Raw genomic sequence first — 26,869 nt, 5'->3', positions numbered from 1 at the left:
ATGACTGCGCACCAGTGCACAAAGCAAGGTCCATAAATACATGGATGAGTGAGTTTGGTGTGGAGGAACTTGACTGGCCTGCACAAAGTCCTGACCTCAACCCGATAGAAGACCTTTGGGATGAATTAGAGCGGAGAGTGCGGGCCAAGCCTTCTCGCCAACATCGCTGCCTGACCTCACAAATGCGCTTCTAGAAGAATGGTCAAAAATTCCCTATAAACACACTCCTAAACCTTGTGGAAAGCCTTCCCAGAAGAGTTGAAACTGTTATAGCTGCAAAGGGTGGGCCAACTCCATATTAAACCCTACGGATTAAGAATGGGATGTCATTAAAGTTCATGTGCACGTAAAGGCAGGCGTCCCAAAACTTTTGTCAATATAGTGTATATGCCCCTCAGTGTTCAGCACTCAGGCTTCACTCTCACTCCGCTCAATATTCGGCTCTATGCACGTGCGCTCCGCTCAGTTGCTCATGGCCCATGTGAACGCTCCACTCATGTACCGCTCATGCTTATCAGAAAATCAAAGTCCTCTCAAATAACGCGCCGACATGAATTTTCTATGTAGTAGTATACTTGTTTCTGTTTGCAATAGCCTTACTGTGTAACATGGTGTGGTATAGCCGTACTGGGCAACGCTGGTAAAATGAAGCTACCCCCTCGTTTACTGATAATAGCTTTGTAGGACTATACATTATTTGGTCAAACACAATTGGTCAAAAAATAAATCTGTTAAATCTGATTCTGTTGCATAGAACTGAATAAAGAGTAATATATTGATATTTAATATTAATATATTTTCTGTCCAATTTTAGTGTGTTATTTTCAATAAAAGTATGGTTATTTTATTTTATTGGCTTGTATTTTTTATATTCAGCACCATTAAATGTACTAAATTTCATTAAAAAGTCTAATATTAATTCAGTTAAAAAAAAAAAAAAAAAAAAGCTCATAAATAAATAAATAATAATAATAAAAAAAACATTTTCAGTTTTGGTTTTCTGCCAAGTGCATCCAGAATATTCGGTTTCGGCAGAATCCATCCTGCTTTATAGAGCTTGAACATTTAAAGCGCCGGGCTCAGACAACAAAACTGCAACGCACACTTATATTAAACAGAACATTACTGTCCATTGGTGTGTTTTTAACCCTAATTTTTTCTCCACTGACATTTCAGAAAATTTTTCAATAAAAGACTTTTAGGCAAACAGATCAAAGCATCATGAAACATGATTCAAAGAGAAAAAAAAAGAGAGAGAGAGAGAGAGAGAGAAAATTTCATCCATATATAAATCCCAGCCCTTTCTTACAATTTACTGCAAGCTCAGATTCATTTCTGCCTCCATCCAATCAACAACCCATATACTGAATCAATTCTTTTTTCTTTTTGAATAATTTGTTTCACTCAGATGTACATCAAAATAGTGTTGTCAAAAGTACCGACTGCGATACCAAGTCGGTACTGAAATTTGAGTGCTGTTGAGTGGATTCGTAAACACCTCTGATTGGCAATTGTGTTCACACTCAACAGATATGTCTGTGATTGGCTACAATGATCAACACTTCAAAAACATGTTGTAAATAGATATCAATGACGCTCTTCACCGTGCGCTTACACAGAAACACACGGGAGTGTTTGAAAGCACGCCTGCTTTCAAAACACTTTCAAATTCAAACACTTCCATGTGTTTTCAAATGCTCCTGTGCGTTGATCATTGTAGCCAATCACAGACATATCTGATGAGCACGTGAACACAATGGCCTATCAGAGGTGTTTACGAATCCGCTCAACAGTGCTCAAAGCATCACATTTTTAAAATTTCAGTACCGACTTTGTATTGTGGTCGGTACTTTTGACAACTCTACATCAAAATATGGAAGAAAAGATTTGTTGCTACTTGCGATTCATCGCAAATTTAATCCCATGGCTTAGTTCGCACTTAAGACACATACTTTTCCGGCAAATACAACTTCCGTATTTTGACAACAGCTCCTGTTCACAAATGACCTCTAAATTGGAAAATGTCATTAATGGGATAGCTCACCCAAAAATGAAAATTCTGTCATCACTTAAGGCATGCTTAAACCTAGTATGATAACTATAAAGTTAACTATATCAATATACTAACACCCAAATCAACACACAATGTTTTGTTTATTGTAAGTGAAGTTATGTTGTCTGCTGCTTTAAAAGCTTGGTTCAGGTGGATTCAATGATATTGTTCCTCTGTCATTATCGTTATACACTAGTTATGGTGTGGACTTTCCTATTCTCATAATATCATAACGATTATCAAAACGTTACGTTATTGTTATCGGCATTGGTGTAAACAGGCCTCACTCTCACATTGTTCTAAACCTGTATGACTTTCTTCTTTGCAACACAAAAAAACATCTTTTGAAGAACGTTTTTTGGTCCAAACAACACTGCAGCCCATTGACTTTCACTGCAAAGGACAAAAAACAAATCTTTCTCAAAATATCTTCTTTTGTGTTCCACAGAATAAAAAAAAAAATTCATAAAGATTTGCAAAAATATTACGGTGAGTAACTGATGACAGAATTTTTATTTTTGAGTGAACTATCCCTTTAAATTGACTGAAAAGTTAGTCTGTTTAAAACCACCTTTTAAAAAAGAAAATAGCACCAAACATGACTATGGCAAAGAAAAAAGTCCATATGATGAATTATATGTCACAAAACACTCAAATGGAGATTTCTGAAAGGCATTTTCACTCCCAGAACCCCACTGAGGAGCTCGATAGATTATACTGCTCTTTATTCAAGATACCAAAATAATTCATTGTGATGGGGAATGTACACACTGGAAATGTGACTCACAGATGCATGAGTCACTGCAGATGTCCTAAAACCACCAGCCAAAGTCAGCATCCTGAGAGGAGGTTTCTTAAAAAAAAAAAAAGTAAACAAAAATAATTGATGGAACTTTTCTATTACAGCCATCACAGCCATAGGGAATGCTGGGGTGTCAGCACCGGACATGACTTTATTCCGAGTAATGTTATATTACCACAGACCTTGAGTATTGAGGGTCTTTGAGATAAATGTGCATTCACAGGTGTTAACATATGGAGAGGTGTGAACACTTTGCTTCCCGACAAACCAACACAATTTCAAATGGTCCGTATGTTCTTTAAATTTGACCTTGGGGGTCAAAGTACTTGACCTGGAAAACACAACACCTTTAAAAGGGTCTTAAAACGCAGGGTGGTTCACACACCATTACTAAAACTACAAGTGACATTACCAAACCCCTTAGACCAAGACAACAGGACTTCATTGTGCTCATACCCATACGGCCTACCATGAGGGACCCATTGTTGGGACCCTTGGGCCATGTGGACACCCTTCACCCCCACCCAACGCCTACTCATCATGCATTAAAAACAGCTTGATTTCCTCACCCTAGGCCAGGGACCAATTTGGCCAATTATCAAAGGCAGACAGGAAGACTTTTGTTTGAAGTGAGTGAGAACGAGAAAGACGGTCCCCTTTAAAGTGACTCCACAGGGGTGGGGGGAAAATGGAGAGAAACTACAGGACAAACGTTGCCAAAGTGGGTCGGGGGGTTCTTTTTAACTTTGTGCTAATTAAAGGGACAGGGCCAGACCAGTAGGGTGGAGCGCTGGTTAACACAAGACTTTGAGGAAAACGAAGGGGGTGGATACACCAGGTGGGAAACTGTTGTCGCAAGTGGGAGAGAAACACTCCTCACGTAGTTCACACAACAAAACTTATGTTAAGAGTGTGTGATGGGGGCTTCTGGAGGACTGTACTTGTGCCAGAAGAAACAGAACCCCATACACAAGCTTAAAGCAACGGACAGACATAAAACACTGAATATCACTGTTCTACACATTCACCTAAACAAACCCAAAACTCGATTTACACAATTAGGACATGTTTCTGGACCAACATTCACCCATGCAACCAAAAAACATGAAGCTTCATGAAGCTTCGAAGCTTTACGAATCTTTTGTTTCGAATCAGTGGTTCGGAGCACGCATCAAACTGCCAAAGTCACACCTCCCAGCGGTGAACCACTGAAATTTTGAACCAATTATGACAAAACGAAACCTCGTTTACTAAAATCACGTGACTTTGGCAGTTTGATACAAGCTCCGAACCACTGATTTGATTTGACACTGTAGTCACAGGAACTGTTTTAAATATAACTTTAGTAGCTTTCTGGGCATTGAAAGTGTTAATTGTCTTGCTGGCAATGCAGGCCTCACTGAGCCATCGGATTTTATTAAAAATATCTTAATTTGTGTTTCAAAGATGAACGAAGGTCTTACGGGTGTGGAACGACATGAGGGTGAGTACTTAATGACAGAATCTTCATTTTTGGGTGAACTAACCCTTTAATATAAAAATATGGTTCTACATTTGAAATTTTCAAGGTAAAAAAAAAAAAATACTTTCAAAATACTTTCAAATCATTACAATGTTTCATTTCATTTAAGAGATAATTTATTACTGTAGAAATTATTTTAATCGAATGAACTGCACCATGGTTAACTATAAATTTGATATCAACAGAATCAGACTCTTGTGGTTGGACAATTTCTCTTCATCATTTCTTCATGTAAAAAAATTAAATTAAATTAAATTAAATAATAAAAAAAGCTGTATTTGCATGACAAGAAAAAAGCTTCTAGGGTGTTGCCAAGATGGCCACCGAGTGAACTGACTTGCCTTAAAGGCACAGTATGTAAGTTTCGCCGCTAGAGGTCACTTATTCAAAACAATAACAAAGGCGTAGCTTGATGACGGCGTGAAGGAGAGTGGAATCATGGGAGTTGTCGTCTTCACCTCCACAACTGATGGAAAGCAATCTGACGGGACTCAGGCAGAAATTGTGTTCATGGATGAGCAAATGTATTACAGTTTTATTAACGTTAATCTGGTATGAAGCAGGGCGGGACAAGAGCCTGAGACTTTTTACGTTGCCGTTTTTATTATGCTTATATGCCACAGTCAGCCACTAGTGCCGCTCCTTTCGCTTTGTAGTTTGTTTATTTTATGTTTAAAGTTGTTTAACATCCGCCTCTTTCTTCCCTGAACTTGAACTTTGTTATAGTTATGTTTGATCACTTAAATTCACATTATTTAATTTCATTCTAATGAAACAATTGCTGAATTACTACTCATACAGGTCACTTTATTTGATAAATTAAAATTGTGGAGTAATGCAGCGCTGTTTTACTTGGTCAAAACAATCATACTAACGTTACTCACGGTAAATCAACAAAAACGAGTGATTAAACAATAAAACTGACTGTGTTGAGCTATATAACAATGATTAGTTTTCTGTCGATAAAGGTTGCTCGTCTGTCTAATAAAACACATAATATAGTAATATATATAACCACATACAAAATGTATTAAGTCTTTTGTTTTTCCATGGTTTCTACTTAAGTAAAACCAGAACTCGAGGGTAACGCCTATATGACGTCTTTAACAGGCGACGCAATGACAAAGGCTGTTACACTGGTTAAATTGCTGATTTTTCTTGGAAACATTAGGGATTTTCTAAGAGTAAGTACACAAATCAACAAAATATATAACATTGTTTTAGTGGTTATTGGATATTTTAATCCAAAAATCTTACATATTGTGCCTTTAAAGTGACCCTGAACAAATTCCACCAGCCCAGGTTGTGGGAAAAATGACTGCTTAAACATCATCAACCACATGAAACTCTAACAGCTGGTCTGAAATGACTCAGAACTGAGATCCAGCCACATACCTCTACATATTCAGTCAGTAGGACCATAATGACATGTTATACGGTCACATAAGTGTGTGAAACCACCTCAGTCTAATCTAATATGCTTTAAGTCTGATCTGATTATGTGTCAGCACTGGTCTAATTACTATACGTCAGTTGTGCCGAACAAACTGGACAGACAGTGGCAGCTGTGTTTTCCAGCCTCGGCCAAAATCCATGCATGGCTCTCTTGGGTACAGGGATTCCGGGGTGTCCTTCTGTTCCCACAACATCACTCTGCAACTATTCCTCAACCCGACCCCCATTAGGGATACTTTGTCTGAGTGAACACAATAATAACAGCAGTGTGAAATTTATCACACTCACTATTTAGGTTATATATCAACATCTGGACTCCCCAAACACTAAATACTTTCACAGGGCATGATCTGGCTGAGAAACAACCTTATAGGTGACCAACCACATCTTATTTATACATAAAATCCAGCAACTAGGTCCTGTGAGTTCAGCTTTCACAGTGACAGCAACGATCAATTATGAAAACACAATGACTGTGTGACTTTCCAACTAGGGATGCACAAATATCACATTTATCAGCAATATATAGTGGTTGATAAATGGACATTAAAATCACTACTTTGTCTAAATAAATGTAAAAGAATTAAACACTGATAATTAAAATCAAACATTTTAAATGCTACAAGAGGGAATTTAGGCATCACAACATTACAATGTACAGTACTGGCCAATATATATTCAATTTTGTCTGATAATTATATATGATATTTGATGATATATTGGGCGATCCAAACTGAACACAGGGTTCAAAGCAGTCAAAATGACCAAAATGCACATTCCTATGTCTGACAATACACTCTTGCATAAATGAGGCTTAGTTCATGTGTTTATCATCTTATAAAGAAACGCAGTGATGTTCTATCTTCACGTATAAATTTGAAATCCATAGCACGCGAAAGGAAGGTCACATCAGGTTTTGCCGATTGAGCAACTCTAGGAAACTGGATCTTATTCAGCCCACGGACTAGATACAACACAGCTGGAGATATGCTCATCCCAGCCCCACTTATCATCATAAAGTCAACATTTATAGCACCAGCCAGGAACCACAGGGCCATACAATGTGCAATGTGATGAGCCTTTGTCCCACTAAAACCTCTATTGGGAACAACACAGCCTTACAAGGTCACAAATTGAGGGGTTAAAAAAGAAATGTTTGATTTATTCCTTGAGGGAACTCACTGGATAAAGGGATTTGCAACAAACTGCACACACAAAGCCCCATAAAATGCTACAGGCTCACTTCACAGACATAGTTAATTTTAAGTCTCTCTTCAGCTCTTGGGTCTGTGCCTAATGCCGGGCCGTGGTAGAAAGCAGCAGGTGGTTTAGAGTGGTTATCTTAGACCTCCTATTTTGCATGATGGAAAGGCAGCTGAAACCAAGCCAATGTAAGTCCTGTGTGAGAGCCAGACGTCTCATTGCCACATCAGTCAGCATGTTAATAAAGAAACTATGCCAAAAATGAGGGTTGGTCTAAACGAAGGATGAGGAGGAGGCCATATAGAATGAAACTCAGTTTCTCTTAAAACAGGAAGGTTCCACAGAAATTGAGAAGAAGACACCAAAATAATCAACTGGTAGACTTTTCACACGAAACTGTTAAGACAGTGTCATTCTAAACCCTGAGTTTACATAATCCTGGGTCATCTTGTTACATGTTTCACCCTGGGTTAATTAATCCTGGGCTGTTAGGTTTCAGAATGTGTAAACTCTGGGTTAATGTTTTTATTTGCATATTAAAGAGATAAAAAGGTTGAATGGATCTTTTAATTACCGCTTGTCAAATGGTGAAAATGTCACCATGTAAATTTGCTTCTGAAACATTCTACAAAAACAAGTTTGTGACCGCACAAAGCTCATGAATATTTAATTAGCCAAGCATTGAGGCACTTTATGATTGGTTGTCTGCTGCTAAGCAATATACTTTTGGTTTTCCAAAGTAAATTAAAAATGTAGCTTTAGAAATTTCATTCTTATGTCAAAGTAAGTTGTTCTTATGTTTTAAAAATCTAGCTGAAACAAGCTAGCCATTTCCATGCTGTACAAGCTGGTTTATATTGTCTAATGCTGGTCTAGCAGATGGATCAGGATAGTGTAACTTGCTAAAGCTGGTTGGGTGATAGACATCTTACCGCCATAATGATGAAAAAACAGAGAGCAGCAGCTTTCGTTTTTGCTCTGACAGCCGCAAGACCGAACACTGTGAGTACATGTTAGAAATCAGGAATGGTGATAGAACATTGTGCTTCAAACCAAACTTGGGTCTTCAGCTGACAAAGTTTAAATCCCGTCTGGCTAGCATGCTTCCCATAATGTTTATGCATGCGGAGAGTAGGTGGTCTTTTGTCGCTGCTCGAACACATTTGATCACATGAGCGTTTACACTATGAAAGCAATTAGGTCGAATGAGTTTTTGACTACCTCTGGAAGTGGTCGAAAAAGGACAAGCTCAAAATGTTTCAGACCCCGTTTACACCTGTATTTAGCATCGTCCACTTGTGATCCTAATACCAGGTGTAAACAGGGCCTATTTGAAAAACTAATCTGTGGATAAGTTCCTTTGTTTTTTTAATTGACCTTGTAATACTTAACTAAAATAACTGGACCTTCTGGTGCAAATAACAGACTTGCAGGACTTCTCCAATCATTTAGGCTACTTAAACTCCTCCCCTGCAAGCTCACGTTCATCTTCGACACCCACATCTCAAAATCTAATCAACAACCAATGCATAGAACCAAGTCCCCTTGAACCAAGTTACACTTGAATGTACGTCACTACATAGAAATATAGATCTGTCACTGCTTCTGTTTCGTAGCTACTTTAACAAACCTGGCTGGGACATCAGCACATTTGCATGGAAACCACAACATACAATGGTGACCAGAAATGTTTTCAGCAGGGTCTTCATACCCTGTACCAGCGCTGGCAGCCTACCTCCGAGAGGGCCGATCTTGTTGGTGATGGCATATCGAAGGATGCGCTCCTCTTTGACGTACATAACAAATATGCGCTCCATTCTCAGCTCCTGTGTCTCCAGTCCTCTGCGGTGCCCGTGAGTGCAATCCCTGTATGTGATGTTCTGTCTGACCTGGAAAGTGAGGGTCTCTGTTCCTTTTTCAGCTGACACGACTGTAAACTCACGCACTGATGAGGAGGTAATCACTGAGAACGAGAAAAAAGACAAGAGTTACTTTAGAGCAAAGCAATTCACAACAAACTTTGGGATTCTATTCTAGACCCAAAATCCCACAGGATTTTATTGTTAAGCAACCTCGTGTTCAACAACATGAGAAATGCTTTTATTTAGGGTGCATCAAGATCAGACAGAGCTTCCTCTGAAAGGAAATGGAGGAGACAGGAGACGTCACATCTATTTTTTTAGCTTACATCTCCGCCCGCCTTTTTTTTTTTTGTTTTGTTTTTTTATACTGAATTTGTTTAGATTTTTTTATATATTAATTTTTTTAGAGTTTTTTTTAGCTAAGCCATTCTCAAAGGCCACAACTCTTCACAAATCTTATACCATTCAAAAGATTTGGGTCAGTAAAATTTTTAATGTTTTTAAAAGAAGTCTCTTATGCTCACAAAGGCTGCATTTATTTGATCAAAAATACAGTAAAACCTTAAAGGGGATCTATAATACCCCTTTTACAAGATGATTTTTACAAGATAAGTCTCTGGTGTCCCCAGAATGTGTCTGTGAAGTTTCAGCTCAAAATACCCCACAGATTATAGCTTGTCAAATTTGCCTCTATTTGGGTGTGAGCAAAAACAAGACGTTTTTGTTTGTGTCCCTTTAAATGCAAATGAGCTGCCGTTCCCAGGCCCCTTTCCAGGGGAGGGCGGAGCTTTAACGGCTCGCGCTTCTGTTGCTCAACAACAACAAAACTCGAGAATCTCAAGCAGCCAAAATGACGATTGTCAGTAACGGTGTTCAGCCTTACATTGTTCAAACCGGAGTCGGACACTGATGGAGACACTCAGGAACAAGTTACAACTTTTAGAATGCAACTGGACATTTCTGAATGGTTAGTGGATAAATTTATGTAATTGCTTTGGAGTTGATTCAACTCATCGGCTAGCATGTGCCGTCATGTTAATCTTTTGTGTAAATCCAGTGTCGGATTGACCCTCGTTTGTAAAGCAGTCTGGTTTAAAATGATGGCATGTAACAACACTCTTCTATAACAACTCTCCCTCTTCTCTAAAGCAGCCCAACATGGCCTCACCCTCTTTTTTGCGTGTTTTCGGTGGCAGTGTTTATGTAAATTTTATGGGCTAGTGATGTCACTAACCCGGGGAGAAGCTTGTTGTAGTCCCTATCAGCCGTTTGTTGTAGTCCTTAAGCAGAGAATTCTTTAAAAGAAAATATCCTCCTTTGCATTAAAATTTGAGCGTTGTAACTTTGCAGATGTTGCTTATGATCAAACAGCAACATTACACACTAACTAAAGCTAAAAAAGTGAAATCATAATCAACCATCACTTTATTATTATTAAATATTATTAAAACTTAAAATAACTTTTTACTGTAATATATTTAAAATGTAATTTATTCCTGTGTTGGCAAAGCTGAACTTAACTCCAATCTTCAGTGTCACATGATCCTAAAGAAATCATTCTAATATGCTGATTTGAGAAACATTTCTTATTATTATCAATGCTAAAAACAGTTGTGCTGCTTAGTAGACAGAATTAACCAAAGTTAAGATAATATATTGTAACATTATAAATGTCTTTACTGTCACTTTTGATCAACTGATTGTGTCCTTGGTGTATAAAAGTATTAATTCACTTTAAAAAAATCTTATTGACCCTAAACTTTTGAACTGTAGTATATATGTGATTGTTATATTGCGTAATTCATTTGATCAGGGTTGATTGGATCAGGGTCGAGAAACAAAGATGGATAGATATATTTACTCCCCAATTACTCCTTTCAGAACTTACATGAAGGATAATACTGGTAGGTGTCCTTAAATGGCTCCATCTGCACTGTAGCACCAGGAGGGATGAAGGGAACACTGCCTTGTAAATGAGTGTCCACATTGAGGTAGTTCTGGGTATCCAAACCCGTAGCTGTCTGGACGATGCTGAGACGCTGGTTACCAGGATAGAAGGTCACATCTGCACGGCGAGTGAATTCGGCACCTGTCAAACAGAAATGTTGGTTTTCAACATGACTCTTTTAAAGGTCATTAAAAAGCAGTGTTGTGGTTTGCTCATTTTATGGCAAACAAATATTAAGTCAAGAAATAAGATCCAGATGGAGGTTGTGACCCTTATAATGGTGTTTGATGAACATTTGAAAAGAAAAAAAATGGCTTTGTCATACAAAGTGAAAACATATTATTATACAATGGAGCACCTGACTTAAATTAGGGGAAGGGGTTGTTGTACAGGCCTTGAATATCAGACTAGCAAAGCCCTAGTGGGAGTCTATTAGTGAGAACAAAACCGCTAAGCCTGAAATCTCACAACAGGAGACCATATGTTTTACAAACATGCAACACCATAAAAGAGGTAGAAGATGAGATCATGACGGCCTCACCGGTGATACTGAAGCCATTAAGGCTGTTAGGCAGCTCCAGGGCAAAGAGCCAACCAAACAGACCTCCAATGGGGGCCACAGGCATGAGGGCCCAGCCCACCGGCTCCGGGACCTCACTGATGGCAGTGTACGCTCGCCCATCGCCAACCACGATGTAGGCATGCAGGTCAATGCTGTCCAGCTGCACTACTGTGCCACCCACCAGCACAGTCCCTCTGACTTTACCATTCACACGATGAGGTGCACCTGAGGACAAGATGAAGACCAAATCAGGAAAATGAAAATTTTTTGCTAAGTCTATGTGGATTGCTAATTAATTCCCTTGAGAACTATATCTGTGAGGTTAAAATAAGGATGGAATAGGCAGAAATTTCATCAATAGATTGCTTCAGAGATTACATCTGGAAGTAATGGTGCATTAAAGTCCTCCTTAGAAGATCGAATTTACGTGTTGAGAATTATGTATTGAGTCATAATTACGACGTTGGATACATTAAAATCGCTTTGTTTGGAGCAAGATGGCGATGTACCTTTTCTACAAAAACAACCTGCAAGGTTTTTAAACTCTACTTCTACAAAATGATGAATTGTGTTTTTGTTCAATTTATGAAGGTGCAGTAAAATGAATCGTTATATATTTTGTCATAACTTAAAGGGTTAGTTCACCCAAAAATGAAAATTCTGTCATTTATTACTCACCCTCATGCCGTTCCACACCCGTAAGACCTTCGTTAATCTTGGGAACACAAATTAAGATGCAAGACAGCAATGACATTTCCTCTCTCAAGATCCATTAATGTACTAAAAACATTTAAATCAGTTCATGTGAGTACAGTGGTTCAATATTAATATTATAAAGCAACGTTTTTAGTACATTAATGGATCTTGAGAGAGGAAATGTCATTGCTGGCTATGCAGGCCTCACGGAGCCATCGGATTTCAACAAAAATATCTTAATTTGTGTTCCGAAGATTAACGAAGGTCTTACGGGTGTGGAACGGCATGAGGGTGAGTAATAAATGACATTATTTTCATTTTTGGGTGAACTAACGCTTTAAATAATTTTGTTGTAAATAAAAAAAAAAATATATATATATATATATACAATACTCCATACAGCCACTGCATCTGACATGTTTTCTCACTCGGAAAGTCAGAAAGCTCCCATTGTAATTATGACATTGTGCTGGTGTTCAAGTGTGTTCAACTCATAAATACTCATAAATACAATCTATCCGACATGACACCATTACCATCAACCTGGTTCCTGCCACAAAAAGCCAATAGGATTTTTCCATTGGCTTTTGGATTACTGCAGAAAATAAGCTCTGTGACTAACAAGTTTATGATTCTTACATGTTTTATTTATTAAGATATAGGCTATAAATGCACTACACCATGACTATAATACACCAAACTATTTCAATCTTAAATCTACAAGTGAAAATAAATGATCGTCTTAATCATTTGCAAGAGTGCGAGTAAAAACACAATAAGGCTGCAAAAGTGGACTAATAAGTACATTAATTTAATTTCCCTGAGAGTTTCCGGTCATAAAGAGACATGAGGATATCGTTACATCGCTTATATATATATATATATATATATATATATGCATTTGGCAGATGCTTTATCCAATGTGACTTACAATGCATCAGTGCATCAAAACTGTTCTAAAAGGGTTTGGAACAGTTTTGTAAATGAAAGAATGTTATTTTTGGAGAATATAGTTCGGGGTGAACTAGTCCTTTAATTTACAAAGTGCTCCCAAAAGCTCCAATTTCTCCAGTTACTCAGCTGTTTCAGAGTGGTTGGCAGGCTTTCCCTCTCCACCACCTCCCTCACTGGCCACACAAAGCTCCTACTGTACACATGCATATCCAACAGCTGAGGAAGCTTTTCCACTGAATATTTTCTCTCAGAAACAAATGTCTGTCATTCAGCACAAGCCAGACATGCCGCTTTGAAATGGGGCTCAAGTTTTCTTTCACACTTAGGCTTGTAGTGGATGTTCACAGGTAGATTACAGTCATACAAGGCCAATGTGATGTCATTGTCTTGAAAAGATCCTGTTACTCAGGCCCCATGAGGGCCGCCGAATGATTCACTAGGGAATTCCCATCTTTTTCTAAAAGATTGAGTGTTTCCGACATAAAACCTCCCACAAAATTGGCATGGCAGCCACATCTAATAAAAAAGAAACTGTGGAATAAGTTGTGGGAATTACCACAGTCACTTAACACAAATGTTCGCCAATTAGACACAATTAGCGGCCACTCGGCACGCAAGTGAAGCAGTTAGTAAATAACCAAGTTTAGGCTGGGAGACATGACTAGATTTGACAGAAAATAACCGCATGGAACTAACCAGCACAAAGTACGTGCCAAATCAAAATTTTATCTACAAATTCCTTTGCATTACAAAAATATACTTTTGTACCCCTAAAAATACTGTGTTGGAAAGAGAAACGCTGGTAATATGTCCCCAGAGGTGTACAGCGAATGTTGTGCATACTTTCAGAACAAGCTCATGTTATGTGTGGCTTTAACAACGGCTCTTTTTACAACATTCCTGCTGTAGTCTTACCGTTTGGCAGGCAGTGGCGGCCGTTGCCGTAGAATCCTGAGTTGCAGTGGCAGCAGAAGCCAGTGGGATAGTCTGTGCAGTGTGCGTTCTGACTGCACTGCTGCTGGAAGCGCTCGCATGTCTCTTTATTATCGGTTGAGTAATGGATCACTGCAGGAGAGAGGCGGAAAGACAGAGAAACTGCTATTAAATAGGCTAGTAAAGTCAAAGTTAAAATCCCACACAATATTAAACTCTCTCTATGTATTGTTTAGATAGATAATTGTAGTAGAACATCCAAAACATAATACTTGAATCAAAGTAAAAGTGCATTAAAAAAAATACTGACCTGTATTTGATATACAAACGTATAGACTGGAGTGACAAGGAAATTATTTTGTGTAAAATTGTGTAAGTTTCTGGTATAAATGTTTATTTTGCTCTTTTGTTAACATTTATGTGCTCCTTTGTCAACAACATTAAAGTATAATTTATACAATTATTATTATTTTTATTATTTTTAGTTTATTTTTCCTATTTAGCTTTAATTTATTTTCATTTCACTTTTAGTTTTAGTAATTTAAGTACTTCTGATTAAACCAGGGGCGTTTCCTCCGAGGAGGCAAGGGAGGCAGTGCCTCCTCAATAAAACTGGATGAGAAAATAATCGATATTACAAAAATAAAACAACGTAAATGTTACAAAATTTGACGTTAAAAAGTGTAAAAGTCACTCGTTTTTCTAAAGAAACACTGTCAAACAGCGACACCCGCAGGTAAAGTAACAGCGGGGAGTCCGCGTCTCTGTGCCTCCCTTCAGCTCATAGAAACAAAGCAGAGCCACCTAAGCGTGTGGTGGGTTTAGTGGGGGGTAATTGAGAATGAATGGGGGAAAGTCACGTGAGAGGAGGCAGTGCCTATGATTGAATATGATCGGTTACGATTGGACATGATTGGTTCGTGCGATAAATCCCGCCTCTTGTTTTCGTGCGCGTTCTCGTTGAATCGGCCTGAATGAAGACAGTGATGGCGTTAATGGGAAGACTAATTCAAAAGTAAGTAAACAACTGTCACTTAGATATCACCGCTTTATTTCATGTCAAAATCAAACTCGAAATGGCCAGAAAACATGATGACTGCGGGGGTTTTTAGTGAGCAATCAACGTGGTGAAATTAAAGGTACATCTTTGTGTCTGTGAGTGAGTGACCAGTGTGTACAAGCTTGATGACTGCTGAAAATAAATTGACTATTAAAAAGAAAAGCTGAATATTAGTTTATAAATAATATAGATTGTTTAAATTGTTACTGCCTTTAGTTATTATTTTGGAATAAACGTAAAAATGCGTAAAAACACTAACTTATGTATATGAAATTTATACTTGGTTTTAATAAATAGAACATTACATAGTGTAAAAATAACAAAATAAAATTGTATTTGGTCTCTCTTTTTATGTAATCTTAACTTAACCAGGAAAATTGCGTAACAGGGACATAAATGAGGACGTTGCCTCCTCATTTTAAAACACCACCACACACCACTGGATTAAACTTATATTTAGTTGCCAAGGCAAGTTTTTCATGAATTGCTTATATTTTGTTTTATTTTAGCTTTATTTCAATTACAAAAATGAATTTTTAATAGTTTTAGTTGACAATAACAAAACAGACTCTCTCCATATACATGCATTAGAAATGAGCAAAAACTTGTCTAAGATGCCGGACGGCAACAGATGCTAAAGTAGGATTGGTCAGTAACATTTTTAGGGCGGGGCTTAACGAAGGTTAAATTAGCAAATCTGTTCAATATGTATATATCAGTATTGGTTATGAATCACAATCATTAAACTCTCACCTCCAGACTCAAAGTTCACTCTCTCCTCAACACTGAACACTTGGCCACCAGAGTTGTGAGGTGGGACGTCCTTCACACGGTTCGGGTACACCTGCAGAATTGCGTGCTTTGGTAATGGCCGCTGGGGCTGGGTCACATCCTCCGGGGGGAGATTACGGGGATCAGGCTGAGGAAATTCACCTGGACCAGACACTGAGGGCTGAAGTGGAGATTGACCAAGAGGCGCCTCCTGGTTGAGACGCTCCAGTAGGGAGGAGTCCTGCTCTGGCTCAAGAAACTCTGTTGTGGTGGGATCCTGAAAGTCTGGATCGATGGGGTACTCCTCCTCTGTGTAGTCTTCATCAGAGAACACAGCAACCAGAACTGGGGGAGCTTTGGTTGAAACAACCTCATGCTGTGCAGGAACGACATTCTGGAAGGAATATCTGTTTCCAACATGGAAAAGCCAAACTCCAGGCTCTCCTATGTTTCCCTTTCTGAGGAGAGTTATAATATTAAATTACAATATTATCATTTTAATCATGGCAATTTAAATTGATTTTAAAATTAATCTGACTTAGAAAAAATATTTAAATGAATGCTTAATATAATATAATATAATATAATATAATATAATAATATAATATAATAAATGTATCCAAAATAATAATTTAATGTTTGTTCTTTTTTCCCTGTTTTATAATTTGGAGAAATATACACCATTCAAAAGTTTGAGGTCATTATGGTTTTTGTTCCTTTTTTAAAAGAAATTAATAATTTTATTTAGCAAGGATGCATTAAATTTTATCAAAAATGACTAAAATATTAAGCAGCATAACTGTTTTCAACACTGACAATAAGAAATATTGAAAAGAAAACAGTTATTTAATAATATTTTACAATTATACTGTTTTTACTGTGTTTTACATAAATGCAGTTATTTTATTTTAACATGGTAAGTTCCCTGACGCTTACTGGTAAAGGTTCTTGACAGACTGCTCGTTGCTGGTGACGCTGTAGTAAGGCCCTTCAGTCCGAGAAAAGAAGAAGTAGGACAGCTCTCCTCTGGTAAAACCCACACGAGCTGGAAGCTCAATTTCGACATTGTAAGATTCTTTGGGCCGTGTCCCAAAAAACTGCAGGCCATCCTCAGGGTATAGGAAGAGCGCATAAGTATCCTTCTCATTGTACGCAAGCACCACTTGAAACGTGTTTACCTAAAAGTAAGAAGAGAAGGCAATTACTCAGGGCTCCAGAATCCTGTGCAGCACTTTAGAAGGCAATAAAAAGACATTCAAAACATATCAGCTGTAAATATTCCATTATATACTGTAAATCTATCCAAAATATTTAACTTAAGAACTTATTTTTCCTTACTGTTGGACAAAGTGATCTCAAAGAGATTTGTTCTTTGTGTACAAAAATCTCAACCATCTAGAACTTCAGCCAAAATCCAAATATGGTGTTTCAAACAGCTTCACTGGTTTTACAAGTCTAGTAACCCACCAAATTTGCCCCCTACAAGGGTTTCCTCACATCAGTACTATCTTTTGCCGCCTTTTGTTGTTTTACACAGCTAGTTTTACTGCACTTAACAGACCACTAAAAATATTTTGAGAGTCTATTGTCACTCTTGGCCATGTCAACTATACCAAATATATGATTAAGAGGATCAGAGGATATTACCCAGTGTTATTTTTGTACTATTTATATGCTATTTTGAGCTGCACGATTCTGAATAATTAAGAATCACAATTTTTTTGTGTGTGTGTCAAACTGAGATCACAATTCTCCCACGATTCTGAACAGACAACTAAACAAAATAATGTAATTTACTAGAGGTTCTGACAAAATGTTAATTGCTGGAGTCTATTTAAAATGTTTAATTAATCTGAATAAAAAAAAAAAACTTGGTTTGAATGAATGATTCAATGACTTACTCATAAATACTTCACTTTGTTTAATTACTGGATGAAACAGTATCTTTGAACGAATCTATTGAATGAATGATTCAATGACAAATACATTTTTAACAGTCACTTTGTCGCCAACTGGTGGTGTAACGATGTAATGACACGATCGTTATTTGAAGCTCCGTTACTTTCAAAAGGTGATTTGCTCTTTTTTGATCGCTTAGACATCAGTGTTATTATCCGAACTATAAACTTTTATCCCAATAGGCTACTTATGTGATAATATGAATATTTGTAACACAAAAAAAATAATACTGTGTTTGAAAAGAATGGTGGTGAAGCTGTTTCATACCTATTCATGACAAATGCTCTCTCTAGATCAACGGCAGCGCCAACACAGATTTGAATGTTCCGGTGTTGTGTCAAATTTCGACCCCCTGCCAGATTATTACTCCCCTAGTATTGGTAGGTTTAGGAATAGGCGTGGGGGAGGGGTTAGGATTAGGGGTGGGGTTAAGATTAGGCAATCAGGTAGCGACTTCAACGAGGGGGGTAATAATTTGGCAGGGGGGTCGAAATTCGACACACCTGTAGGATTTTTTCAAAGGTTTAATAGACAGGCGAATCGTTGTCATTTAGGAATGAGAATGCGTGGGCGTTTGAATCGAGATTGCAATCTTTTAATGATTAATCATGCAAATCAAGAATGTGATCTTTTAACGATTATCATGCAGCTCTATATGCTATTATATTAAGTTTTAATTAATATTTTGAATTAGCTTTAATACATTTACATTTTTAGTTTTTATTTTCTATCTTATTAACTGCCAAAGCAACATTTCTCATTTTTTCATCTAATATTTTTTCTTTTATTCCAGCTTTAGTTCAGTTAACAATTTTAAATTGTTTCAGTTTTAATAGTTTAAGTTCGCAGCCCAACTAGCCTCACAACTGTGACTGCACCACTTACATGTACAATCAAAATCAAAGGCTGTTTGCAATCAATTTTATATTCATAATGTAAAATAATTACAAACAAGCCTTGATATATACAAATAAGGAGGCTTGGTGCAGTTGCTGCAGAAATGGAGCGAGTTACATTACATTTTGCTCAAAGCTTGTAGAAAACAAGCATTTTTTTCTACTGAATAACTTGCAAAGATGAGCTGTTCCCAATAAGGTAAGGAATGTGTATTATGAAAATAAATTGGGTCTATTTTTAAGTAAGCTTTTCTAGCAAGACATCCTAATGATGTTTCAACCCAGATATTAAGATGCCCTTCCCCCTTTCCAGCCTGTCACGTACACACACAGAGGATGTGCGTGAAATTCCTCTCCTCTGTTTAGTAATCCAAGCTGTCCCCGAGTAGAGCTATCACCTCCACAAAACAACCCCCCAATTCCAGAGAGACAATGCTGCATCTGGCTTTCAGAGAGCCTCGGGCCGACTCATTCCCCAGCATGCATCCCTCCTCGATCCCCTCACCCAACCCTGCAGCCTTCAGCTTCAAACTCTTAATTGCAGGACCACACTGCCTCTAAGCAGTGCAGAAACACACCCATAAACCAGATTGTTTAAAGATGTTATGGTACAGAAAAAAATTAGACCCCCACAATGTATCTTGAGATGGTACTACATCAATATTATCAATATCACAGTAATCATCATCACCATCATAACATCAATACTATTACAGTATTTTTTCTTCATAATGTCTTAATAATAGTTATTTGTTATTGATATAATGTATACTGTATTTCTTTTTCTTGTCATTACTTGTTTTGTGTATAAAGTCCAACACTTGTGGAGTATCACCTCCATAAGCCTGTCCTTCTTCCATCCACAGGACGTCTGCAGTGACAGACATCTGGAGGGGGCAAAAGACTAGATAAAGTGGTTTTAATCCCAAAGGAAAACAAGATATCATCCTGAGATTTCCACCATTTAGACCCCCTGAGCTTCAGCAAACTCTCTGCTGAGAGACGGAAACGTAGTAAATCAACTCAAGGATGTGCTTTCTTCAAACAAGCCCTATGGCCTTCAGCTATTCTATTGCAATCAAGTAAAATTTAGTAAGCAAACACTGCTTAAGATAGTAAACAGTTCTGAAAGCATGCAACCTTTCAGTCAGGAAAGATGACTTTAGTAAATGTCAAAAAATCATACACCGAAATCTGTTAATATTACCACTAACTGCATAGGTGCAACAATATGCAAAATTTAAAGGGATAGTTCACCCAAAAATGAAAATTTGATGTTTACCTGCTTACCCCCAGGGCATCCAAGCTGTAGGTGACTTTGTTTCTTCAGTAGAACACAAATGATGATTTTTAACTCCAACCGTTGCAGTCTGTCAGTCGTATAATGCTTATCAATGGTAACTCCATCTATAAGAGTCAAAAAAACATGCACAGACAAATCCAAATTAAACCCTGCGGCTTGTGATGACACATTGATGTCCTAAGACACGAAACGATCGGTTTGTGCAAGAAACCGAACAGTATTTATATCATTTTTTACCTCTAAAACACCACTATGTCCAACTGCCTTGCGCATCCGGTTGGTGAGGTCTGAACGCGCTCTGACAACGGAAGTGATGTCTCGTACTCATTGAAGTATAAGCGCGAGACATCACTTCTGTCGTCAGAACACGTTTTCAGACCTCACCAACTGGATGCGCAAGGCAGTTGGACATAGTGGTGTTTTAGAGTTAAAAAATTATATAAATACTGTTCGGTTTCTCACAAAAAAACGATTGTTTCGTGTCTTAGGACATCAATGTATCATCACGAGCCACAGGGTTTAATTTGGATTTGTCTGTGCATGTTTTTTTGACTCTTATAGATGGAGTTCCCATTGACAAGCATTATACGACTGACAGACCACAACAGTTGGAGTTAAAAATCATCATTTGTGTTCTACTGAAGAAACAAAGTCACCTACATCTTGGATGCCCCTGGGGGTAAGCAGATAAACATCAAATTTTCATTTTTGGGTGAACTATCCCTTTAATACACAAATACACATCATGGCTGACACAAAACCATGTATTTAATATAGTCTCAACCTGTCTATCATTTGTCTAGCTTCTACCAAGTGACAGATGAATCTGGGCCAAAATACCACAGTTTGACTGGATGCAGTGCATTTTATGTCAATAACAAAAGATTTGGGATTGTTTTGATCTGTTTTTAGATGTTAAACAGCCTATTTATTTTGCAATGCTCAATATGCTTAGTTGCATTTTATTATTTGCATTTAGCATTGTTCTTTCTCTGCTGACCAGAACCCAGTGGAACTCCTGATGTTATTTACTCTGAGGATACAAACATGAACATGGCCTTGTGCAACCACAACAACAAAAAATGCTGCATCCGGCCAATGAATAACAAATGATAATATTTTATGAGCAGTGCAGCTGTTTGTGTTCAGCAGTCTGGACAAGAGAGCCAAACATGCACTAGAGGCTTAAAGAAGGACCCGTTCATTAACGCCCATTAGAATACACTGAAAACACTCAGAATTCAGTTCTATTTCAGCTCTGAAATCACTCCACTTACACATCAGAAGACTGACCAACAACTGTTACATTGCCAAATGGACCTAATAAACTATAATATTCTTGTTTGTGAAAATATGGTCTGAATGTGAGAGATACATTTAGGATATGACTAGTCTAGGATATGACTGAAGAAATTCACCTCAGTAGCGTGCACAGACCTCCGCAAGTGCAGGGGCGCTATCGCGTTCCAGCTGCGGGCGGGTGGGACCGCGATACGACCGCAAAAGGGCACTTTCGCGTTCAAAGGGGCAGGGGCTCAAGATTAATCATATAAAGAGCGGGACGTGCTTGATGTTAACAGAGTTATAAGCGGAATATATACTGAAAAAGAACTCGGTGCAGCGCTCGTGTTGACTGGCACACTGCCAAAATGCGCGCATGAAACCTGCCTCTATCAGAAGGCGATCGCGAATTAGAGACGTGCTGGATGTTAAAGCGTATTAAGCACAATAAGTAGAGGTGGGCGATATACTGGTAGATACGATTAGCCGGTAGAAATTTGTCAACTGGTAGAGATTTTAGACGATCTTTTCCGTCGCGTGAGGTTGCTATGCTGCGCGGTCACGAAAGCTTATAATTTGCATGAAGTGCAAATAGCAGCGAAAGACAACTCATTTCAACATATGCACGCGCTCTCTAGAGACTGTTTCCCAGCGCTGTCTGAGAGACGCGCGACATGAAGCCGCTGCTCATAGAGCGCGTGAGGACTGAACTGAGTGCTTTTTGACGCCTAATTGGGCTTGAACGGTTAAATATACCTATGTGTCAAAGTGACCACGTATTTGCAAGTAAACAGAGCCATTTACTGTATGTCTTAAGTGAAGGTAGTTGAGAAAGACAAGGCTCGAGTTAATGGATCGGTGCAGTCAGTCTTAAAGGGACAGCATCCAAATTTACCTGCTGTCATTATTAATGCTAATCAAACAACAAAAAAGAGAGAAAATCTCTCACTGCTTGCTTTTGTAACTTTAATAAGAACAAATGTATATTTAATTTACACAGTAAATACTATGCATTGTTTTTTATACCTTTGATTACTTTATACATTTTCTAACGCTTGAAGTTTTTTCATGAAGGTCTATTTCGTCTGTCTTTGTTCTATTGTAGTTTGTTTTCTTTTCTCTTTCTTTATCACAGTTTATTTGTCTTCAGTAAGCTTGAGGGTTTTTTAGGCTAGTATTAATTTTCATCAATTGATGATAATTATGAAATTTCAATGATATGGAAAATGTTGATATCATAAAAAACGTATTTAAAAGCAAAAATAACTATATCGTGATATATATCGTTATCGTGATATAAAATTACTCATATCGTGATCAAATATTTTGGTCATATCGCCCAGCCCTAGTTCAGCAGATACATTACTGTTTAAAAGTTTGGGGTTGGTAAGATTTTTTTATGTTTTTTAAAGAAATCTCTTATGCTTGCCACGGCTGATCAAAACTATTTGATCAAAAATACAGTAAAAAGTAATATTGTGCAATGTTATTACAATAAAAAAAACTGTTTCTTATTTTAATATATTATGTGATTTACTCCTGTGATGGCAAAGCTGAATTTTCAGCATCATTACTCCAGTCTTCAGTGTCACATGATCCTTCAGAAATCATTCTAATATGCTGATTTGCTGCTCAAGAAAAAACAAATGTAAAAACCGTGATTTTGTCAGGATTCTTTAATATATATGAAGCTCAAAAGAACATAATTTTTTAAAATAGAAATCTTTTGTAACTTTACAAATGTTTTTGCAGTCACTTTTATGTGCCCTTGCTGAATAAAGCCAGTTGGGAACCACTGCAAACTTGACTGGATTCAATAAGCCCATCAGACACCTGAGAAACACTGTGGACAATCTAAAACCTTCCAAGTCATTACTCAGCATTTCTGTGGTATGCGAGGTGTTGATAAGACCTAATCTCTGCGGTGACAGGGACAATTAGGAGCAATTCTATCCCATCAACTGTTCCTGTGAATTGCAGTTAAAATTAAAGGCTCTGGGATAGATTAGCGGGTTCTGGGAGACGCTATTGTCCTCTAGGCCTGAGATTAAGGACACACCACAGATGACCAGCTTTGATAACCTGGGCCTAAAAGGAGCTCAGGTAAAGCCAGACCTTCAGGGTCACATTTAGTACCACTCTAAGCAGTTCTCTTACCCGATTGGATGGGCGAGAGCTGCGGGTGACCTCCTCATAAGCTGACACGTTCTCCCAGGTGGCGATAAAGGCATGGGTAGGGGTGAACGTGGCATCTGGAAAGCCTCTCTTGACATCCGCTTCCGCCCGCTTCAGCACGGTAGGAGACTCCGTCTGCCGGTAGAAGATGGATCCTTTTCCTTTGCTGGTGTCAATGTCAGCCAGGAAGGGGGCGATGACAGGGAAGTCGGTAGGGAAGCCATCATCCACATACTGCTTCTCCATGGGAAGATCCTGAGTTGAGATGATTCCATTGGTGGCCACCTGGAATGAGATATATATAAGGAGAACTGTCCATAATGACCTTATCATTTTTTTAGAGTAAAATCAGAGTTAGAACCTATAATGATAAGGTCATTTTTGACCACTTTGGATTTAAATTTAATAATAATGACAAAAGAAAACTTTTAAATTCTGAATACTATTAGATAAATTAATAAAACTGAGAAGAAATGACAAACATTATTGTGCCACGTACAAACAGAAATAATGATGAAAACATTTTAGTCTTATTTGGAGGGACATGCTCATCTCAAAATAACAACTATTTTTTATATTACAGTATAATCTTTTCTTTTTCTTTTTTTCAATTTTTTTGAAACCTTATATTTTGCTTAAGGTCTTTAACAATAAAACTAATTTCCAGAGATTAGTCTAAATCATACCCTGATCCATTAAAAAAAAAAAAAAATTACAGTGAAGATATACATATATATTGTCACTACATGTTACAGTTCCTTAATTAGTGCGACAGTACGACATACACTAATTCTTTAGGCAATACAACAAAACATTATCAGACGCTTCATGTACTCACATATAAGTTGGTGAAGGACGCCTCATAGAAGTACATGGGTTTGGTTAGCGTGATCACTTTAGAAGTCTCATCGTCCCCCTCTTGCAGAGCTACATCGCCGTATAACATCCCATATGGATAGATGTCATGTCTGTGAATGGCAGTGACACGGTGAACTGTCCATAAAAGTTGTAAAAATAACACCGCTATTTTGTCCCACGTCATTTTAATGAACAGCTGGTACACATACAGCTTGTATATGCGGCACACTCAGATTGAATGAGTTTGAGTGAGCGGCGATAATGTTGGGCATGAAGGTGGGAAGTTTGTGATCCAGGCACTGAACGGGAGGGATTGTGGGAGGTCACGCGGACGTTGATTGGCTAACGAATGACACTCGGGACACCGTCTGCATTTCATTACATTTACAAAAGAAGATTTTGGTTGGAAAAAAAGAGTCTAAATTTATTTATTTTAATGTCGAAATTTATTTGAAATTATTTTTAAATAGTTATAGTTACTTATATATAGTTTTAATATATAGATGTGTGTGTGTGTGTGTGTGTGTGTGTGTGAATTATATTAATTACCATTTAATAATGTTATTATTAAATAAATAGCTCTGTATATATTGTAATCCATATATTTTTGTTTGATTTTATAGTGAAATTATATATTAATATATTTTAATCTGTTAAATATCCTGCTTTCTTTGGCTTTTTCATAACCACTCATGTTGTTTTTACTGTTTTACCTGACAGTTTAATGATAATTGCATTAAGACTGATTTAATCCAATCCAATTATGCAGTCTGAAAGAGACAGCCATTTTAGATAGCCTTTAATCAGCTTAGGGAGTGTAAACATAAATAACAAATGGATGAGTGTCACAAATCACTGCTGAAGCTCATCAAAGACTCAATGACCGTGATGTTCTGTCACTATCATGTTTGTACTTGCATTATGAAAATTTCCTTTGTGTATATTGCACATATTGTGTAAATCATTTATTATGTGTGACAACAGTACTGTAGCCTACATATTTCCTTGTTTGTTGTTGTTCATTCATCTTGAACTGATCATGTCTTGCTTGTTTGTGATGCCATCTAGTGGACATTCCTATTCGAATACTAGACACTATTGGAGTGGGGTCGCATCAAAGCTGGAAATGCTACAAAAATAATAATAGTAAACCCTGTTCACATGTTAGAGTTTCTCGAAGCGGAAGTCGTCATAGTTGGGTAAAATTCTATGGCGGTGAATTAGAGAATACATATATTTTTCGTGTCCCCATTTTCTCAAATTGCAAAAGAAAAACTCAACAACGTTTTCACAACTTTCAAAAAGAGGAAAAAAATAGAGAGAGATTGATAACGACAGTCAGACGAGAGAAACTGTCAACTTTACCGTCACTCCCATAGCCGCTGTATTAGAAACACCCTCACAGCAGCGTTAAAGCTGCAATATGTAAAATTTTTGCAGCAAAATATCCAAAAACCACTAGGCCAGTGTTATATATTTTGTTCAGTTGAGTATTTACAATTATCCCAAATGTTTCCAACTATTTGTAAATCGTGAGAAAATTGCTGTTTTAACCAAGGATACAGGACGTGTGAGGAGTCGCCTGTCAATTGCGTCATACCCGCGTTACCCTCGGTTTCCGGTTTTATTTTGTAGAAACCATGGAAACAACAAAGACGCTTTAATATATTACGTTTTATTAGACAAGGGAACAACTGTTTGGTTACATTTATAGACAGAAAACTATTGTTATATAGCTCAACACGTTTAGTCTTATTGTTTAAATCTAATTTTCTTGATTTTTTGCGAGTACCATGCTTTACCATGCCTCAGAGAAAAACACTATTTTGTCAAGTAGCTAACATAGCATAATCAGATGCAGCTTTATTTTTAGTAACAGTAATCAGTAATGCAGCATTTTCTCCATCATACAATACGTTTTAAAATTAATTGCGTGCCATTTATCAACACAAGCCATCCAGTATTTAATATGATATTCTAAAATCGATCTAGCTTACTGCAGTGTGCAACAAGGGTCTCACAGCAGCCACCGAGCGAACGCACAGAGTAACGTTATAACATCATTTTCAACACACTCAAATGTATCTAATATGACAAACAGAGCTGTGTTACCTCGTACTCATGACCAGAAAAGCAGAAGCGGCGCCAGCGACTGCGGCATAATAAAAGTTCCACTGCTCACGGCGTGTGTTGCGCAATCGCTCCAGCGGCCTCGTTCAGCTCCCACAACACTCGGTCCTGCTCTGCTTCATACTACAGTCAGTCCTATCCCGATTTATTTCCACCGGCTGTGAGGTGAAGACCACATGTCCCAAGATTCCGCGCTCAAACTTAGCGTCATCAAGCTACGCTTTTGTTTTGAGTAGGCGCTCCCTAGCGGAAGGAAAAACTACATAGTGCACCTTTAACTAGTTTTTTTGTTTGTTTGTTTTGTAATTTGATGAAAATGTAATACAATACTATGTATAGTGTTATAAATGTACATACATTTAAAAAGAAATGAAAATATAAAAAACTTTGCAAGATTTACGATGCTGATGACCGTTAAAACATCACAGTCCGTGAAAAGGGTCCGT

At 37.7% G+C, this 26,869-nt stretch overlaps 1 protein-coding gene across 50 annotated transcripts in view; it reads right to left on the bottom strand.

Annotated features, from left to right (window-relative positions):
- Positions 1-24,570, bottom strand: part of nid2a (nidogen 2a (osteonidogen)) — a 50,805-nt gene extending 26,235 nt beyond the window's left edge. For 45 of the 50 annotated variants that reach the window (XM_051867976.1, XM_051867983.1, XM_051867999.1 and 42 more), the window contains exons 1-8: positions 24,274-24,569; positions 23,418-23,720; positions 16,758-16,999; positions 15,804-16,279; positions 13,973-14,122; positions 11,387-11,632; positions 10,786-10,986; positions 8,771-8,998 (exon numbers count right to left, since the gene is read on the bottom strand). In XM_051867976.1, the coding sequence (XP_051723936.1) occupies positions 8,771-8,998; positions 10,786-10,986; positions 11,387-11,632; positions 13,973-14,122; positions 15,804-16,279; positions 16,758-16,999; positions 23,418-23,720; positions 24,274-24,477 (2,050 nt within the window). In that variant the 5' untranslated portion in view covers positions 24,478-24,569. Of the gene's footprint in view, positions 1-8,770; positions 8,999-10,785; positions 10,987-11,386; positions 11,633-13,972; positions 14,123-15,803; positions 16,280-16,757; positions 17,000-23,417; positions 23,721-24,273 lie in introns of all 50 variants that reach the window. The other 5 variants (XM_051868000.1, XM_051868021.1, XM_051868025.1 and 2 more) reach the window with 1 other exon arrangement.
- Between the last annotated feature and the right edge of the window lie 2,299 nt (positions 24,571-26,869).

The sequence above is a fragment of the Ctenopharyngodon idella genome, chromosome 17 (assembly GCF_019924925.1).
Source record: "Ctenopharyngodon idella isolate HZGC_01 chromosome 17, HZGC01, whole genome shotgun sequence".
Lineage (NCBI taxonomy): Eukaryota > Metazoa > Chordata > Actinopteri > Cypriniformes > Xenocyprididae > Ctenopharyngodon > Ctenopharyngodon idella.
This window is presented reverse-complemented; position numbering and strand designations above follow the sequence as displayed.